Raw genomic sequence first — 20,017 nt, forward strand, 5'->3', positions numbered from 1 at the left:
TCTTTTGATATTATTATACCCCATTTGACTTTTAATACAGAATTTTCCTTTTATCATACCATGCCCCCGCGTTGTACTTTGGCATTACTAATTAATAAGTAGATTTACGGATAAGAATTGTATTAACAATTTAGATTAGTGAATTGTATTAACTATTGCAAAGAAAGCGTATGATAAAATTAAATATTTACTTGTAAGTTGTAATAGTTAACATGTAAAAATACATATAAGGACAATATAATGAAGATAGTTTTATGCGAATCAATGGTAAATAAATTTTATTTTATTTTTTTTTTATCAAATCGTTGATTAAAGATGCTATTCAAAATTGTGTTTCAAGTTTTTGTATGAGCATGATGGATTAGAATTATATCCTACTAAACACCTTAACACAATGTAATTTAAATTATCAATTTATTACTTTTCCACAAAATTACAATTTCTTTCCCCATAATTCCCTAATAACACATTTGTAATTTTGTAAAGAACTGAACATATACATTTCTTGTGGAAATACTAATTCAGAGGATGAAAGTAACAGAAAACCCAGCCACAACAGCTAACAAGATGAAAGTAACATAATCACTACAATAGCTCGCACCAAATTTTTCATTACAATAAAAAGTTGTTCACTTTGAAACCTTAACACTATTACTCATACTATTACTGGATGATCCATTGAGAGTTGAGACTCACTTATGTACATCAAGCTGATAGTATGAACTCATATACCAAAAGCAGATAATCTTTTAGATACACCAGCATGCCCCCTCCCTTCATTCCTTATCAAAAGACTGGAGACTCAACATGCTTCCACATTAAGCCAGGTGTCTACAAAAATTTTCATCAACACATACTGTGCCAAACACAAATACTCTATTCTTAAGTCAGTCTCCACATTAGTTTTCTTCTGCACTGGGCCGCAATCCAGATGAGTTGAATTAGGGAAGGCGAGAAAGCAAAATATCAAACACGTCTCTTGAGCCGAAAAGAGATTGCGTACCAGCAAGATGTGTGTTCCAGGATGTATCCAACTCTTTCAAAGGATCAAAATATGAATGTATGTTAGTGAAAATTTTGCTCAGTCACCAGACACTTCTTCATTCTCAGGAAAAATAAATTGAAGGTCTTCGTTGTCCCTATAGACTTGCACCAGAGCAGCAGCTTTATATGCAAACAACCCAACCATTGCAGGCAGCAGCTGTGTACACCAAAAAGTAAAGATTAAAGAAGATAGTCAACAATTTTAGAGCTTACAGAAGACCGCGTTAGGTCAGTTACCTGAAAGTCAACGAGATCATGTGCAAAATGCTGGCATAACTCCCATAATCCATATATTGCTGCGGGTATAACAAGTCTGGGAGATGAAAGAGCAATGCCACTACCATTAACTGATTTCAAAAACATGTCCTCCAAGTCCTCACTTCTAATTCCAATCCTGTAAGAAAATTAGTCCAAACTTTAAGTCTGCAAAACTTCAAGTTGAGTCTCACAATCAAAATTAATGAATTTATGGATTTAAAATTACTTTTTTGGTTTCTTTTTCAAGAAAATTTCTGGAACCATTTCCTTTGAGAGCTTATCTGCACGTTGGCATAAGAGTTGAAAGTATATGCAACTGCACATAAATGTATCAGCCAAACTTGTTAGTTAGTAATACATAGAATAAGAATATGAAGACAAGTACAGTTTTAAACACACACACACACATATATTTATATATAGAACTAGCCAAGATGTTCAATCGAATAAGGTATGGCTCCTGGCACCACTTCAGTGTCAAAGAATGAGAACTTCTTGGCAAAGCATATCCTCTATGACTTAAGTAGTTCAATGTTATCATGTTTAATTATCCAAACTTGCCAAGCTCAGGCTACACAATGGCAAAACGACTGGCAGAAATGTTTTAAGCAAAAATATTAGACCCCACCTGAAACACACTCCTGTTGCATAGCTGAGAGCAGCCTGTAATGAACAAGCAAAACCGGTCAATCATATAGGGCACACAATGCACAAATTTCTACAATTTCTTTTTTTTTTGGGGGGAGCGGGATCCATCATTTCTTTCTTCAGGATGACTATATGGGGGGGTTTTGTAGCTCAAATAGCAGGGTTTCTTTTGTGGAAAATTTCACAACTCATGTTTCTAGGTCTCTGGTACGTTTGTGCTTGGGTACACCTGCAAATTACCTATAAAACACACACACACGACCCAATTTTTTCCTTCTCAAGAAGTAGGTAACTGGAAAATAAACTTTGCAAATTCTCAAATGTATTACTAATGGTCAGTAGATGGAGTGCAAGACAGAAAGGCACCACTAAATTTTAAGATTATTAATTACATTAATATGGTTTCCAAAGATTAATTAGGAAGATCTTTGTGCTTCGCTTTTCAAATATTCATCATATTGGCAAATATTTCTTACTGTGTGGAGTCTCATCCTTTGTTATTGAGTAATGAGATTTTTCCAATTTCCAGTAAGTAAATTAAAGGTTTGATTTTCTTTATTTTGCTAATGCATAAAATAAGGCAATATTTCTTTGTAGAATACACACCTGCACACACATTCTTTAAAATATGAATAACTCAAAAAATATTATATGGAGTAGAAATCACCTGTGGTGATAAAGCTACCAGGCAATAGCCACCACAAGCGGCCCCAATGCTCACTGTTAAAAATAGCAAGTCCCTCTTCAGCTGTAACCAAAGTTAAAAATGTGAAAAACTTTGTTCAGTAAAATACGCTGTTGCTGTAGTAACATTTTAAGGCCTACCAGTCAGTAGGACTTCTTAGTTTCTAGAATCTCTTTCAGTAGTGAAGACAAACATGGATGTAATTGTCAATGACAACAAATAAAAGCAACAAGTGTAAAATCACCATAATGATTTTCTACAGCCTTATAAACCACATGGCAACTCTGGTTACTCCAAGAAACTGATGAACAAGACTATAAGCCACTATAACTCAAGCTACAAGTATCTAAGAGAGATTTGAGTTTCAAAGAGAACATACAGCCTCGTATCTGAGAAAGTTCAGCCTTTTCCTTCTCTCACTGTCATCTCGTATTTCCTGTCCATTTCATTACAAGTACCAGTTAATGACTTAACGAAACCAGCACGTAAATATCTAATCTTTCCTTCCCATGATTAACCCGCAGCAACAACCGAAAAGCCATAGTTTGCTAACTATACCTCTATGGTCCTCTTCTTATTAATGGGAGCTGACGCCTCACCCGATAGCCATTCACTGGTGCTCTTCAATTTCAAAAATCCACCCTCATTTTCTTCCCCTAAAGCCTGCATTTTCATTCCTTTCTTTTAACCTCATAGCCCGTTTAGTAAATGCTAATGAATACTTCAAATTGAAAGAAAATATATCAAAAGGGGAATTCATTCATTCATTCAATTGCATAAACATGAATGCATATGTATGTATACAATCAGTACCTCCTCCAATAACTGAATGGTGTTAGTAGGTACAGTGCCAGATTCTGTATCATCGACGCTCGCAATGTCCCTTAGCCAAATTCTGTCAGAAACTCTAGCTATGAAGTCCCCATTTAATTTCCTTTCCTTCAAGAAGTCTCTCAAAACTTCATCCACATCAACTCCGCTCACTATTAACCATTCCCATAGCATATTTTTTAGAAAAAAAATCCCAAATTTATAATTCAAAATCAAATTAACATGGGGACGGTGAGAGAAGAGTACCAGGAGGGGATGTTTTGATAACAGAGAGCACCCTTGGGATTGTTGAACTAAAACGACGCCGGGTGGGGGAGGATTTCAGTGGCAGCGTTGGAGTAAAGATTGCCGACACAGAGTTCATATTGAATGCGCAAATATCTCTATACACTTTTGTTCTCTTGCTTCTGCTCCTCCAAATGATATCTTCTGTAATCAATGATATCCAAAGGCGGAAGAAGAGGGTATCTTAGCAAATGTGACTACCATATCAATTTTTAATTTTAAATATTCATTACTTTTGGTTTTTAAATATTCTTTACATGATAGTATATGTTGTGTATATTTTTTTAAATATTTTTAACTCAAAAAATCTAAGTCCACCATCAGCTTCAAATCTATGATTACCCTTTCAAGTAGTAAACGGAACGTCATCTCACTATATAATAGTTGACAGTACATATTTACTTTAATATTGATAAAAATGTAATTTTTAAAATATTATTATCCCTTTAAAAAAAAACTTATTCATTTTTCATGTTTTTTTTGGAACATAGTCATATTTAAAAATAGACATGAGTAAAAAAACCAGCAATTAGTAAAAATACAATCAAATACATGCTATGATAATAGTTTTCTTATTGATTATATCTTTTCTACAAAATTTACAAATTAAAAGGTAGTAAAAAGATATGATAACATGATATGGAAAATGTCAGTAATATAAACATTGTTATATAGGGTTTTAGATGTAGAGCAACAGACAGAAACCCTAACCCAGCACCTAACAATGGCTGTGCTGAGCGCGAAGCAGGTGCTTCAACAGAGCAACACCGGTGACCCCAACTCCATTTCCAATCTATCCCTCACCCACAAGGCTCTCTCCGACGTAACTTTTCTCCCAAACAGTCCATTACTTTCTCTTTCAAGTTCACTTATTTATTTATTTATACTTCAATTGTGTGTGTGTGTGTGTGCTTTTTTTTTTTTGGGTTGTATTCACAATTATTTTTAAAAAAATAGGTATCGTGCTTGGTTGAGTTCGAAAATATACAAAGACTGGACCTTAGCTTCAACAATCTGATTTCCATTGAGGTACTTTGGCTGGGCTTTCGATTTTTCTTTTATAATTAATCTTGTCGGGTGTTTAACCAGCAACTCAGTCATTTTATTTTATTTTATTTATTTAATTATTTATTGTTGAAATGAATTGTAGGGATTGAAGTCATGCGTGAACTTGAAGTGGTTATCAGTAGCCCAGAACAAACTTCAGAGTTTGAAAGGAATTGAAAGCTTCAGTAAACTAACTGTAAGTTCACATTTAGCCATATTCCTGCATTTGAATTCTATTTTTAGTTTGGATGAGTCTATTTATAGACTGAAGGTAATTTTTTGTTTTGTTTTTATTTTTCACTTTTGTGTGAGTTAGGTTCAAAAAATTATGTTTTGGTACGTATTATATCCAGCTTAGTATGAACTTCTGTCCTGTTGATTTTCTACTTGATGGTGTATTTGGTTTTGGAATCAAGCAAAAACTGCCTGAGCCAACCTTTTCTAAAGTAATACTCCCTAGAGTAGAATGTACTTGTAATAAGAATAGTTGGAAATAGGTACAGTATGTCAGTATATAATAATTTAAAATGAATCTTAAGAGTGAGGAAGATAGCTCAAAGGTTTATATGGTGTTTCACTCCAGATCCAAATATTTTTCATCAAATCTTCTCTAAATTAGATAAACACTGTCTTAACATGGACTTATATACTTCTATTTATTCCTCTGATTGAAATCTCGACATTTGGTTCTTTGGCATAAGAAGTTTCATGCATTGGACCATGTATTGGTTTACCTCATATCTTGGTGCTATCAACTCTGTGCTTCTTCTGGTGTCTTGTAAATGCGTATTAAATGACATCGTTGCTATTCTTTACATTTGAAAGAGTGAAAGCATTTGTGGCATTGACCTATAGGTTTTATATGTGAAGGACCATACTCTCAACTATTTCAATCTCATATGAGACTGCCAATGGAGTATGCTTCTTTTATTGGTCTACCATTCTTAATTCTTGGAACAAAAATATTTTTTTGCAAATGAATTTTCAGAAATCTACACTTGTGGTCTCACATGCATCTAGTGCTTTCAAATGTTTGTTTAGAATAGCGGACTAGCGGTACATACCACAGTATGGAAACATTAGATATGATGGGTATTGCATTTAAAGCCTTTTACATATTTGCCTCTCTTTCCAGCATAGCCTAACAATAAATGTTTCATGTTTGTATTAAGAAATTTGTGGATAGCTTAAGTTTTGTTTTAAACTTAAAACTGTTTGTTTGCTGGAAAAATTGCTTTATTATTGTATTTATATTCAGCTTTGTAAATTAATTGAGTACTTGATTATATAACTGTATGAGTTCTAAAAGTTAAAAAACTAGTCTTCTTTTTACATTTTTCTTCTGTTAAATATTTGTATCAGGTATTAAATGCCTCAAAAAACAAGCTCAAATCAATGGATGAGCTTAGTTCTCTTGTAAGTTTGGGTGCATTGATCTTGAATGGTAAGTTTTTCATCTGTCAACTCCTGTTTGCCTTGAACTGGTTACATCTGGATGAACTAACCTCTTCCTTTTCTAATTTTACCCTGTGGCAGATAATGAGATTACTTCTATTTGTAAACTTGATCAAATGAAAGACTTGAATACTCTAGGTATTACCATTGATATTTTCAAGCATTAGAATTGTTTTAGGACTTTAAACACAATATGATAATAATGTAGCGGTTATATCATTTCAATATCTCTACTGCTTTCCAGAAGATGAAAAAAGTTGGACTTACCTATTAACCTATTTGCCTTTTGGCATTCGTTTGCAGTTCTTTCTAGGAATCCAATACGAGGAATTGGCCTGTTTCTTGCCAAAAAAAATTCACTTTCAAAAGTAAGCAGTTAAAATTTATTCATCTTTTTTTTGTAGAAACCTATATCAATGCATCCATGATTTAAATGGAAGCTTTCCTTGCAGTTATCTCTTTCTAACTGCCAGCTAGAATGTATTGACTCTTCACTCAAATCATGCACAGAGTTAAAAGAACTGCGACTTTCTCATAATGAGATTAAGGTTTGTGCTATAGTCGATTGTTCATTGCCATCAAGTCATCTTCTTCATCATTCTAGCAATAATTTCCCGGTTTCCATCTTCAATTTTCAGACACTCCCAAGTGAGTTGGCTTGTAATACAAAATTGCTGAACTTAGACATAGGAAACAATGAAATCATGAGGTGGTCAGATCTTAAGGTAGGTATTTTTATTGCAGATTGCAGTTGTTTGTTCTACTATCCCTCCCCCTGCTAATGTTATGTGATTGATTCCCAGTTTTGAATTTACCTCAGTATATATATATATATATATATATATATATATATATATATATTCATACTGACCACATTTGATCACAGGTTCTGTCTTCACTAGTTAACCTAAAAAATTTAAATCTGCTTGGGAACCCTATTGCTGAAAAGGAGGGTCTGGCAAAAAAGGTTAATTCTGGCTGCACTCTTTTTTTCTTTGGTAATCTCTTTATGTCATAGCTTGCAATGACCTTTCTGAATCATGCTTTATCAGATTAAAAAACTAGTGCCAACTGTGGTGACTTTTAATGCTAAACCGATTGACAAGATCTTGAACGAGGGTGTTCATCCTGACAGCATTGGTGATTGGGATGGGAAAGAATCAAAGCCTAAAAAGCAGAAGAGAAGTGAAACACAGGAGGAGGAAACATTGAATCATAAAGATAATATTGCTTTATTCAATGAGAAATCAAAGAAGAAATTGAAGTTGAACAAGAATATTGCTGATAAAGTGGAAGTTATATCCCAAGATCCTGATGTGACAAAGGAATCAAAGCAAAAGAACAAGAAAAAGAATGAAAATGCCAAGGAGAAAACTTCTGATCGTGAGATGCAGCAGTTGGAGAATAAAAAGCATACCAACAATGACATTGAAGCTCTGTCTGATACTAGGAAGGAATCAAAGCAGAAAAAACCAAAAAAGAGTGAACTTGTAACCGAGAAAACTTCAAATCAGAAAGTAGGCGTTGCCAAGATTGAGAAGGAACTAGGTAAAGAACAGAAGGAGGCTAAACAAAGTAAAAATGCCGTGATCGATGATGGAGAGACTCCTTTCATGGATCTTTTTATGGCTGACATGTCAGCTAATTCCATAAGCAGTGGTATGATGGAAACAGATCAGGGAGCCATTCATACTGTTGATGAAATTGCAGGAGTAGTTACTTTCAATAAAAAGAAAAAGAAGAATAAGAAACAAAACATTGATCCCGGAGCTCTGCAATTATCAACAGCAGCTGATGAAGTTGGTTTGGGTGGACCATCAACGTGGGATGCTTAAAAATATTCTGGTTTGCTTATTTGGCCTTTGGGTACTCTATTTTAAGCCCTTTCAACCCATTTTGGGTAGTTCAAAGGGAGGCGATTTGCATGAGATATTAGCCTCATGGTTCAAGCGTATAGCTTTTGTGTCCCTGATGCCTATCATGAGTGCTTGAATGAGAGGGTGGACTCTGAAACTATCGTCACTGAGACTCTGAGAGTAAGACCATTATAAGTTTGCAATTCCTATTTTCTCAGCAAGTTTGAATTTCATAGTGATGAATTTTTTGAAGATAGCATTTGATTAGCAAAACTTTGCATCGACTGTCTGTGTTATGCTAAACACTATACATACTACTCCATGGTCAACAACTCGTGTGATTGAACGAATGGAGTTTAAAAGAGGAATTTGAGAAATAAAGTTGGTATTTAGTATTTGTGGCTTAATTAATGAAAACTGTCCTAAATTTGAGAAATAAAGTTGGTATTTAGTATTTGTTAAAATTTTATTTATTTTTATTATTTTCAGACTTATTCACCAATGATAAATTGAGTTGGTGAATAATCTGCTTTGCAAATTGCAACTCCACATCTTACGTGGAGATAGTACAGCAAGATTACATGTGTCCTGCCACCTTACACTTTATCTGTTCGCCTTTTTGTGAGTGATGTTCCTCCTGGGGATGGGATGGCGCAAATTATGCCGTGGGTGGACCTGGGTCCAAAACTACGTCGTTTTTGTCTCTTTTTTTTTTTCTTAAAGAAAATTAGTTAACGTATTGTTGAATATAGAGTTGTCTAAAAATGTGTGAATGTAGAGGTTTCAAAGTGTGAATGTAGAGTATAGAAATCGTGAATGTAGATTTATGATTGAAATGTGTGAATGTGGAGGTTTCAAATTGTGAATATGAAGTATAGAAATCGTGAATGTAGAGTTATGCATGTGTGAATCTGTAATAGACTTAAGAAGTTCTAGCAACTTGTAGCCTTGTAATGTGTGAATGTGGAGTTCTCAAGTTGTGAATATGGAGTATAGGACCTGTGAATATAGAGTTTTGAATGTGTGAATGCACAACAGTGGTAATATAGTTACTAAACATATAATCTTGTAATGTGTGAATGTGGAGTTTACAAATTGTGAATGTAGAGTATAACGTATGTGAATGTAAAGTATATGATATGTGAATGTAGACTCAGGTCCACCTTGCAAGGTGGACCTGGGTCCACGGCATAACAACCCATGGGATGGGGTGCGGATTAAATCTTTTAAATATTTTAAATGTTTTGGATTGAGATTGTTTTGATAACTTAAAAAAATATATTTTAAATGTTTTGGATTGAGATTGTTTTAATAATTTTTTTTTAAAAGAAATTTTGATAACTTTTGATATTGTTGGACTATGTTTTAAAAACCATGAATTTGTTCCAAAAGTTCATGAAGATGACAAAACTCAATAAAAAAAATCTCAAAGTATTGACCTTTCTCAGAAGGGAATCATCGTATGGGGGCCGACGAATGGATAAGACTGCGATTCAGTTGGTGGGCTTGAATTCATCCACCCAATTGAGCTCCCAATCCCGGCCGACAATAATTATATATGCACTCCACACATTTTTACTTTTTTCTTTTCATTCTTATCAATTTAATCAATTATATTATAATTAGCTGTACGTGGTTAATTACTGGATTGGGTATGTGAAAACTATATATGGCTGTGGTTATTTGGCCAGCTAGCTTAGATTAGGAACTTCAAAGTTTATGATTATCATGAGAAACATATTGAGGATTTTGATGTGTTAATGATGTTTAACTACTTAAATTAATGTTTTAAAATGTTGTCATAGCCGAAACGAGGAAGAAGACAGTGATGTGTGTAATTGTGACGATGAATTGTTAGAGATTCCCCAACATTGAACACGTGCATTGGATAGGGTCAGGGTGTGTGTAGAAATAGGAAAGAAGAGCTAGCTAGCTAGGGGTTTGATGCAAATTGCAAGGTAAGCGTCTCTATCCACAATAAATGATAGAAATAAGATATAGGAGTCATCCTTTGTAATCTAGTGGCATTCAATTGCACTTTCATATAAAAATGAATGGGTTTAAATTTCGGTGGAGTGATATTGACATTTTGTGCTTCAATAAGTTGAAAAAGTAATTATAAACAGATACTGCATTATAACAGAATCAGTAGTAAAAAAAAAAAATTGTAGGAGCCTAGGCAAATGTTTGGACGTGTAGTTTTGGCTCCATACGAATAATATAATATCGTGTCAACAATCGACAGGCTGAGAACATTGTATGTGTACTACGTGTTTTTTTTTGTTTTTTTTTTTGAAATAATGTGTACTACGTGTTAGTTGTATCAGTATGGATTATATTTTTAACCCTACAGCTTAACATTATCTTCCGAAAACCTATGTGGGTTTTGTATCGTTATTCGTTAAGTAATACAATGGGTGGTTTTATGGGGATAGCCGGATAGGATAACCCCAACCTGAATTTTGAATATTAAAAATATAAATAAATGGCCAAATGGGTATAAAATAAGGGATACAACAATCTTTTTTTATGTGAAAATTACATGTCTATTTTGGTTGGGTCAAGATATTCTTGTTGTGGTCTAGGTGTTTTTATGCGTATTCATAATTCACATATTAAATGTTAACAATTTACTTTTTAAAAATTCATAATTTGTATACACGAACACACAATGTTAATATACTCAATTTATATATTTTGACTTAAAAACACAATTTATAAGAAGTTCACAGGAGAGTTACTAGTTACGTACCATTTGAACACAAGGCGCTTGGCGAATTCCAGCTTAATTAATTACTTGAAATGTATATGAATGAGAAACAAGCTAGCATCCCATGTTGTAGACAACTTGTTAGGTCGCAACTCGGTAGACAATTAACGATATGCCATCCACAACGGACCACAAGTGGGTTTAGCCTAATTAATCCCATACATAACTTCAACTTCATATCTTAAGACCAAGTCATATACTTAGGCCTAAATTCAGTCATGAACTCATGATTTCGTCATTTCAAATCTTAAAAAAAAAATTAATTTCTGTCCACAAGTTGCCTCTTAATTAAAATAAAATATCCAGTTCTAATCTAAATAACTAATTTATAGGAATTAATGCAAATTATATTCTTGAATTATGTTTGTATTTTTTTAAAACGTTTTTCAAGCTATATATTATGTTGAAATATTGTACTTTAATTTTTTCAGGCCAAATTATATTTACACATCAAAGTATTTCGTTAGGTAAGTTTTGATTACTAAATTATTTGTCTAATTGTATTTACCTTGAATGCATTACTTATCAAAATAATTTACCTAATTATTAAATACTATATTAAACCTCTGAACTATTATTTACATATTTACCAATTATTGTTGACCAGCGGTTTGGAGGGTTGAGTTTATCATCCTGTCATCAAAATGTGGCGCTGACTACTATGTAAATATAAAAATATAACAATTGTGTATTTACATACTATAGCTAACTAATCAATACAAATAAACTTAACCAAAATTCTCAACTTTATCACAAACAAATAATCTTTTACAATATTTTACCAAAACAAACATTTCTTTAAAAGAGTTGACAACTTAATTATGTGATTTATTTTATTATTACTATTTTTTTTTATTTTAATATAATTATAATTTTAATATTGGATATTCACTTTTATGCATGACCTGTATAAATACTAGTGTATTTTAAATGCATTGAAAAACAAAGCAATTACAAATAGTCAACACTCAACAACCACAACATTAGCATTACTCCACTATCGAATCCCATTGGGGGAGAGTCAAACGTTTGCAAACCAAACATATGATTCTCAATACTTCAATGTTACAAACCACACATGATTCTAAAAGAAAGAATTTAATTATTTTGAATTTGAATATTTTTTTTTAATGTGATAGTAACTTAATTAAACTCAAATTTATCACAATCTAGTACAATTACCAAATACCTCTACTCTTTGATCGGAATATAAATTACTCATAAATACTATTAGATGGAAGTTTAATGCTCTCTTAATCACAATAATAACATGTTAGAGTGAATTTTCAAAGCTTCACATACAAGTATACACCAAAAAGAAACTACAAGTCAAAATTATAGCATTCCAAAGGGTCCTAACCTAATAGAGTTAGGTTAGAGTGTGGAAATGATATGATTCAAAAATTGTGTCTTAGATATTAAGGGTGGGTGGAAGTAAAGTAAAAGTAGGGGTTAGCCATAGCCATCATATGAAGCTGACTCCTTAACAAAAACGTGTACACATAGCGTGATAGCTCTAATTCCCATCTTTCAATATGTTTACACATTTTAGTAGCGAAAAATACTCCTCATCTCATTCACAAATTAATACATTACTTGATTTAAAAAAAAAAAATTGGATGTAAAATGTGAAATTATCCTGCAGACTCTCACACTTGGTCCCACATGAATTGTTCAGGAGTTAAATTACAATGACTCAATAACGACTATTTAGGTGGATGTAATAGCTAGAGGTAAAGAAAACAAAAGTGATTTCTGTAGTAGCGGTGACCGAACTGGGAATATTCTAAACCGTGAAAACGGAATTGTGAGAGAGTATTACAAACGTCGTACTACCAAGTAAAGTAGCCTGAATGCTGCACAAAAGATGGTGAAAGTCCAGTACGTAGCCAAAAGCATCACTAGCTGGCTTACGCTCTGACATGTGTAGCATGGGGCACGATAAAATTCCATCTTACAAGACTAAATACTCTAAGGTGACGAATAATAAAGTAGTATTGTGACTCTGTGAAACCAGCATATATTGCTTACAAGAAAGTAAAACTCCATATTACGGTTGCAATTGATTTTTTAATCTTGGCATTTAATGGGGTGGGATGTAAAATTTGACATCTAAGTTATTTTTAGATTACAATTTTAAACAAGCATGTGATATTTATATGCGTGTGTGTATACACGTATGCATATATTGATCTAGAAATGAATATGTAAAATATGGATTACTGTTCTTCATGCTTGCCGGCTTTGACTGGTCGTTCGGTTGACCAATTTATCCCTCAGGCGTCCTTAAAAACCCCCCCATTCTTTTAATTTTTTTCGAGTACTAAACCCCATTCTAATTTGACTATATATTAACACTACAGCTATTCTATCTAGATACAAGATAATTCCAATGTCTTGTTCCCACACCACAACACCGGCCGCCGATCACGGCGGAGCGACGGCGATCACCGCCGTCCATCCCGAGATTATTCAAACACACATATTGAAAAGATTAGACGGCGCAACGCTAGCCGCCGCCGGCTCCGCCGGCTCGCAGCTAAGGGAACTTTGTTCGGAGGAGAATCTCTGGCGGGAGATTTGCAACTCCGCTTGGCCGTCAACCACCGATCCGATCGTCCGCCACGTCATCTCCGGCTTCCCCTCCGGCCACCGCTCGTTCTTCTCCGACGCTTTCCCCACCATTCATCACCACCGCCAGGGAGAGGAGCGCCGCCGCGGATCTCCGGCGCCGGAGCTCATCTCCGCCGTCGATATCCTCTACGGCGAGAAACTGATATACTCTAAGGCCATTGTCTCCGAAACCTCCTCCGGCTGGTTCCGTTCCTCCCCGTTCCGAATCGACCTCCTCGGCATGTCCGAGACGGTGCCGACGCCGGTGAAATTCGCCGGCGACGAGGCCACCACCGTGGCCCACCTGGAGAAACACCTCACGCTGAGCTGGATCCTGATCAACGCGTCGACAAAACGCGCCGTGAACATATCAAGCCTGAAACCGGTAAACATCCGCCGCCACTGGCTCACCGGAGACATAAAGATAAACTTCGGCACCGTAATTTCCGGTGGCGAAATCACCGGTAAAGAACTGGCGCAGTGCAGCGTGGTGGCCATGTGCGAGGGGAAAGAAGGAGGGGAGCTACACGTGAGAGAGGTGAGCATGCAGGTGGAGGACATGGATGGAAAAACCATGAACGGGAAGGACAGCATGGTAATTTTACAAGACGCCATGGAAAGAAAGAGGAAGAAAAGGGAAGAAGGAGAAGCTAAAGAAAGGTACAAGGAATTCGTGGAGTACAAGAAACAATGGAGGGAGATAAAACAGAGAAGAGAGGATAGATTGGATATGGCGTGCATAGCTGGTGGAATTACCATTTTGATCGCTTTTTTTACCCTGGTTTTACTGGGTTCGGAAAGGGGTAGAATTTACTTTTCACACTTATTTTAGTCACATCCCATTTATTCATTTTATTATATATTATATATAGCTGGTTGTTTTATGATGAAAATTACACAATACACCTATTATAACATGTGTTGTACCAATATTCATTTTTCAAGTACATAAATAGTGAACTATTTTTGAGAATTTACCTACCCTTAACTTTTCTTCTTTACATATTTCTATGCAATTGAAGTTACCTATGTGACCAATTGAGTTGTTCATGGACGCTTGAATCGAGTCATTGTTTAGTAGTTGTTGCATTAATTTAATTTTATTACAAATTGCTTGTTTGGAATACTAGAAATACTACAAATAATATTTCAATGTCAATTTAAGAACCAATGAAGTAGAATGGTTGCAATATAATTGAAGAATTAAAAGAAAAAAAAAATCTCTAAACCTTATTTTGTAATAGAAATATAGAATTGATTCAAGTTTATAAAGTTGGGCCAGCATGTTGGTCCTCATTAAGCAATACTTAATAAGAGATTAAGCATGAATGGGGGAAAATATACCAAGTGGACCCACCTAAAGTACTCCATCACACCATGTTAGGTTAGATGGCAATACAATTCCCGTGGTGTCCACACCATTTCTTGGTCTTATTCAAAAAAAAAAAAATGTTGATTAGTAAAGTTGTTATCACATCTTAATTTTAGTGGTGAGGGCTTTGATTCTTTCGGCTGAAAATTTTTGAGAAAGTATACATGAAATATTATATTATAAAAAATTATAAAAATTTTAAAAAAATAATTTATCTGTTAATAAAGATGACTAACATATAATTTCATTATTCAAATCTCTTGTTTCACTATGCGTTCTTTTTTAAAGTCTTTTAATTGAATAATCGGAAACTTTATTAAACCATATATTATCCGACCCATGTAGCTAAGATAGTAGCCAACTATACTATCTAAAGTACACTGTACACAGCTACATATACAACGCACACTTCATTTTAAGTAAGGTGATGTGGGCCCATCAAATTAATTTAATAATGGACAAATATAGAGCTCTAATTGGCCATTTGTCAATTTGGTTAGTTCTATAGCTTTCGCTTTTGTTTTAATTAATAATAACAAGCGGTCTTAACCTAATTGGATGTGACAATAATAATAAAATAAAATAAAATAATAATAATAATAATAATAATAATAATAATAATTGGCGACTTGGCGTTGAATCTTCTAAATCAAAAAGGACGGCAGCAGAGCCGGACCGGCGGGCAGCCGCTTGGTCCATTTTGGATACCTTTTGAATACTGGCTTCCACCTATTACCGTGGTCCTTTTTTTTAATATTTTTATTTTTATATAATATCTTACATTATTATAAATAACATTTATAAGATTGATAAATAACATTTTTATAAGAGGAGAGATTATAAATAACATTTATTATGGTATTAAAATTGATAATAAAATCATCAAAATTCAAAATTAGTAGAGAGAGGGAGAGAGAGAGTCAGCATTCCTCGCAAATTCTTTTTTCAATGGAACAAGTGCTTGTTTCAAGTGTTTTCATATATATTTTGTGATTTTTTTATATTAAATTTAGATTTCTTTCCTAAATAAAGGGTTTTTTTTTTTTTTTTGAATCAAATGACAAATGGAGTGTTATTGTTATCCGCCAACATATTTTATTTGGGTTGGGGCAACCTGGTTGTCAGCCCAAATATTATTGTCTTGGGCTAAACACATTTGATTTCTGCCAAACCAAATATAATTGTTTTCGGATTATCCGCGGTCTTTTCGAACAATTATTACATCATGTGAATATTTTGTTGAGATCAAGTTCACCATAAATCAAGTATAAAGTATAAAATAGAAGTAGAAAAATAGTAGTACTATTGTTCGAGGCACTAGGTCCAAAATGAAATGTACAAAGCTCGAGATATTAGTCAAAAATGACCCGAGATACCAGCAAAAAGTAATAAATAAACAATATAAACTATAGCTTAAATAAAAAATAATAATGCATAGCTAGTGGGAGTTGAACCCTAATGTTGTTGTAGGAATTAAGGATCACAAGCCATTGGACGATGAGAGATGTTGTAAACCAAGAAATAATGTCTACATGGACACATCAAGCCCCTTATATAGTGTTGAGATTTTCCGGATGGTTGACAAATATGCGACATTGACTAGTCTTCATTCTTGGTTGCACGTGTCCTCTTCACTACTTTGCTTCCAACGCACTCCCCATGCATAAGTGGAGTTTCCTCTTTTTAGTATACAAGATAAGTTGTGCCAATAGTGGGTTAGGGTGTGTGTTGCCTTGTAGAGGTTGTGGGTTTGACACCCTTTGACAACATCTCGTTTAATATCTTTTGCTCCCTTTCACACCGTACCCACCATTCAACATTTGGGGCCACCATTCTTCTCTGCCACCCCCTTAGGCTAAGACTTTTGCCCTTAAATGTTTAATTTTGCTCTCTTCCACACCCTTTTCAACTTCTCGGACCACCATTTTTCTCTGTCACCCCTCTATACTAAAGTTACATTTTTAATACATTAAAGTTTATTTTTTGAAGGTACATTATTTTATATATTATCAAATAATATATATTAGATACACAAATAATATGCACTCAATATATTAAAAAAAATTATTCATGATCCACAATATAATTTACACTTTCTTGATAGCTTTGACCATGGCCGCGTTCCTCAATTCCGGGCTTCTGTCTGCTGTGCTCCACTTCGTTACAGTAGAGAGGGAGAGAGAGTGAGTGATGCGAGTAGGGTGGTGTTATTCAAATTATTTAAATTGAGATTTGAAATAAATTTTGGATTTTGAGTGATTTAATAGTTGCTGATTTGAATATTTTAAATTCTGATATGTTTGTATTCAAAATTCTAATATGTTTATTTCTATGAGGCATAATCAATTAATACGTCATTAATGAATTTTTGAAATGTATGTAATAAGTTTACAATTTGGTTAAAATCTATATATTTTTTCCTAAATGACAGTGGTTCAATAAAAGATTATGTTAGAGCGTACCAAAAAGAGATTTGAGTTATCAAATAGGGATGGCAACAGAGCATACTTATATTATGAAGTAATTTGAAAAGGAGTTTGTAGTATGGTGAAAGGGTGCAAAGTGCAAAGGCGATGAAGTTAGCAGATACATACATAAATGATAAATGAGGACAACATTTTCCGGCCGTTAACGGGGCCTACTCCGACCATAACTCTGACAAAAATCTTACGTACGACGTGATCTACTCCTCCTCTACCTATTAACTCCTACTTGTAGACCGTTGGAGCCCAACCTAATCCAATTTCTGCAAATCCTCTCATTTACTGCAATTTATCTCCCATATTAAAGACTATATGAGTGCAGCTCTACCACTCCCTCATGTTTGCTTCGCCCTTCTCTCCCAACCCAAAATCAAAGATCGAAGCTTTCGCAGGAATTAGTTTGATTGAGAATGGGTTGGCAAAGTGCGATTGAGAATGGAAGAAATGGAGGGAATTGCTGCAAGGTGAGGAAAAGGGGAGGGTCGTCGTCGTCGTCTTCAACCGTGAGGAGTTATCGGTTGAAACGGGCGGTTTTGGTCGGGAAGAGAGGCGGGTCAAGCTCACCGGCGCCGGAGTTTAAGACCACGTCAGCAATACCGCAAAGTGATGATGCCAAGTCCTATAACTACTCGGAGAAAGAGAAAGAATTGTTGGTTTCTGCGCGGAAATTGGCTGCTAGTTTGTGGCAGATTAATGGGTTGAAGGGGGAGAATAATAATGTGGAGGAGGAAAGGGGTAGGAAAGAGAGGGTTTTGAAGCCAAATTCAAAAGCTTGGCAGTCTGATAATGATGATCGTTCTCAGGTGGGGTTTTCAAGTTTTTTGATGTGATTTTTGGGTCTTGAATATAATCTTTCGAGTTAATTAACAACTTCTGCTTACTTTTGATTGATTTTGCAGGGAATTGACAAGATTCTGCAGACTGATTACCCATTTGAAAGTGATTGCTTTATGAAGGTAACTAGTAAACACTCACATTTCTCATCATGCTTTATGAGAATTAACATACACCTTACTTTAATCGACTCAATCCCGACCAAGTTGATTGAATTGTTGATTAGGTAACTACAAAATTATAAGTTCAATTTTCAATGTGAGCCGCTCATTAGCTTTCTTGGTTTGAACTAATCAACTATGGACAACCTATGTTGATTTACTTGCTTGACTCTGGCTTAACAAATGTACACATTGCTTTGAGGTTATGAGCAATCTAGACTGATTTATCTCTTTGTATTTTTTTTACCTGTTAAGGTCACAAACATAGTTTATCCAATGTACGACCTTACATAGTGATTGCAGATTTTCATTCGTCACCTAAAAAAAAACACTTTAATCTTGAACAACGTTAATCTTGAGAATTAACAGAGCAGAAACCGATTGAAAGATGTCCGCCATGGCCTCAGCACTTCAAAACAGCTACTAGAAGTTGTGAGTCACGTTTGGTCTCTTGAGGAGCAGCAATCCAAATCCACTTGTTTGACCCTCTTCTCCGCCCTCAAATCCGAGCTGGATCGAGCATGTATTCACGTGAGCAAACTGATCAAAGAACAGAAACACAGCCACGGCGCAATAGATTTTCTGGTGGAGCAGTTCGAGAAAGAAAAAACAGCCTGGAAAATCAGGGAAGAGTACAGGATTCAGAGCGCCATCACAGCCATTTCTGGGGATCTGGAGACAGAGAAGAAGCTGAGAAGACAGACAGAGAGGCTGAACAAGAAGCTTGGCAGAGAATTGGCTGACACAAAGGCATCTCTGTTGAAGGCAACCAAAGAGCTGGAGAGTGAGAAGAGAGTAAATGAAATCTTGGAAGAAAAAGTCTGTGATGATGATTGTGATGAGGAGAGTAAGAGGAGCTATGCAGAATGGAGTTGTGGGTTTTATGAGGGCGATTCAAAAGCTTGGAAAAGGGATTATTGTAAAGATGAATCTGAGAGATACAATAGGATTATAAACCTGAAGAAAGAACAGATAGTTTCTTCTTCAAGAACATCCTCCCAAGATTTCACCTTCATATGAACCTAGCAAGTGTTGCAGGCAGCAGTAGTTACCAACTTACCATTGAATAATGTTTGTAACAAAGCTTGCAACCTAATGGTAGACATGGATAAAGTTGAAGTCACTTGTGGACAAGTACTTAATTGAATCCCTACTCTTTAGATCATGGCATTATTTTACACATTAGTTAAATAATCACCACATCACTATGGTTTTGGTGTTTCCCTCAATTATATGTATGAAAACTCCATTACTTCACATCCAATTCTTTCACACATTGGGGAAATTTTTGGTTTAGATCATCACATTTTACTACTAATTACAAAAGTATTATAAAAGTGAAAAAGCCTCAAATTGCCTTCTTAAATCTTAAAAAAAAAATAATAATAATAATAATAACTAATGAATAGTGCACTTACATCCCATTATTACCTATTTAGTAGGTTATCATTGATTTGATGCTGACTAGGCTAACACATAATGTCTTGATGCCAAAAACCTTGTAGTCAAACGGCATAGCTTGGTCCTCCCCAGTGGGAGCATTGACTCTTTGTGTTATATTACACTCTAACAGAGTCAATAGAGGTAATATTGTAATAATAAGACATAATTTAATTATCTTATTCATTTAGAGGACTTCATTGAAACTTTTTTTGTTCAGTTAAAAAACTTAATT

At 34.7% G+C, this 20,017-nt stretch overlaps 4 protein-coding genes across 5 annotated transcripts; 3 read left to right on the forward strand and 1 right to left on the reverse strand.

Moving 5' to 3' along the window:
- Positions 1 to 560: 560 nt before the first annotated feature.
- Positions 561 to 3,928, reverse strand: LOC116014897. 2 transcript variants are annotated; one of them, XR_004097504.1, is made up of 10 exons: positions 3,713 to 3,928; positions 3,449 to 3,618; positions 3,194 to 3,298; positions 3,015 to 3,071; positions 2,618 to 2,698; positions 1,931 to 1,965; positions 1,529 to 1,618; positions 1,282 to 1,438; positions 1,004 to 1,201; positions 561 to 910 (listed from the first exon to the last, which is right to left on the reverse strand). XR_004097504.1 is itself a non-coding variant. In XM_031254856.1 (9 exons), exons 1-9 carry the CDS (start codon positions 3,828 to 3,830, stop codon positions 1,082 to 1,084), a joined length of 933 nt encoding a protein of 310 aa, XP_031110716.1. In that variant the 5' UTR covers positions 3,831 to 3,928; the 3' UTR covers positions 561 to 1,081. The 2 variants fall into 2 exon arrangements, 1 of the variants encoding a protein (XP_031110716.1); XM_031254856.1 differs by having other exon boundaries at positions 561 to 1,201.
- A 490-nt stretch (positions 3,929 to 4,418) lies between these two features.
- LOC116017894 (leucine-rich repeat and coiled-coil domain-containing protein 1) lies at positions 4,419 to 8,561 on the forward strand. Its single transcript, XM_031258551.1, has 10 exons — positions 4,419 to 4,574; positions 4,709 to 4,780; positions 4,902 to 4,994; positions 6,161 to 6,242; positions 6,335 to 6,391; positions 6,557 to 6,621; positions 6,706 to 6,801; positions 6,892 to 6,978; positions 7,140 to 7,220; positions 7,306 to 8,561. The coding sequence occupies exons 1-10, from the start codon at positions 4,476 to 4,478 to the stop codon at positions 8,086 to 8,088; spliced, it is 1,515 nt and encodes a 504-aa protein (XP_031114411.1). The 5' UTR covers positions 4,419 to 4,475; the 3' UTR covers positions 8,089 to 8,561.
- A 4,623-nt stretch (positions 8,562 to 13,184) lies between these two features.
- On the forward strand, positions 13,185 to 14,473 carry LOC116015019 (F-box protein At2g27310). The gene has a single exon (XM_031255000.1). The coding sequence runs from the start codon at positions 13,272 to 13,274 to the stop codon at positions 14,322 to 14,324; it is 1,053 nt and encodes a 350-aa protein (XP_031110860.1). The 5' UTR covers positions 13,185 to 13,271; the 3' UTR covers positions 14,325 to 14,473.
- Positions 14,474 to 17,442: 2,969 nt separating this feature from the next.
- On the forward strand, positions 17,443 to 19,599 carry LOC116015584. The gene is made up of 3 exons (XM_031255689.1): positions 17,443 to 18,150; positions 18,247 to 18,303; positions 18,712 to 19,599. The coding sequence occupies exons 1-3, from the start codon at positions 17,758 to 17,760 to the stop codon at positions 19,360 to 19,362; spliced, it is 1,101 nt and encodes a 366-aa protein (XP_031111549.1). The 5' UTR covers positions 17,443 to 17,757; the 3' UTR covers positions 19,363 to 19,599.
- Positions 19,600 to 20,017: the final 418 nt, after the last annotated feature.

This window comes from Ipomoea triloba, chromosome 4 (assembly GCF_003576645.1).
Source record: "Ipomoea triloba cultivar NCNSP0323 chromosome 4, ASM357664v1".
Lineage (NCBI taxonomy): Eukaryota > Viridiplantae > Streptophyta > Magnoliopsida > Solanales > Convolvulaceae > Ipomoea > Ipomoea triloba.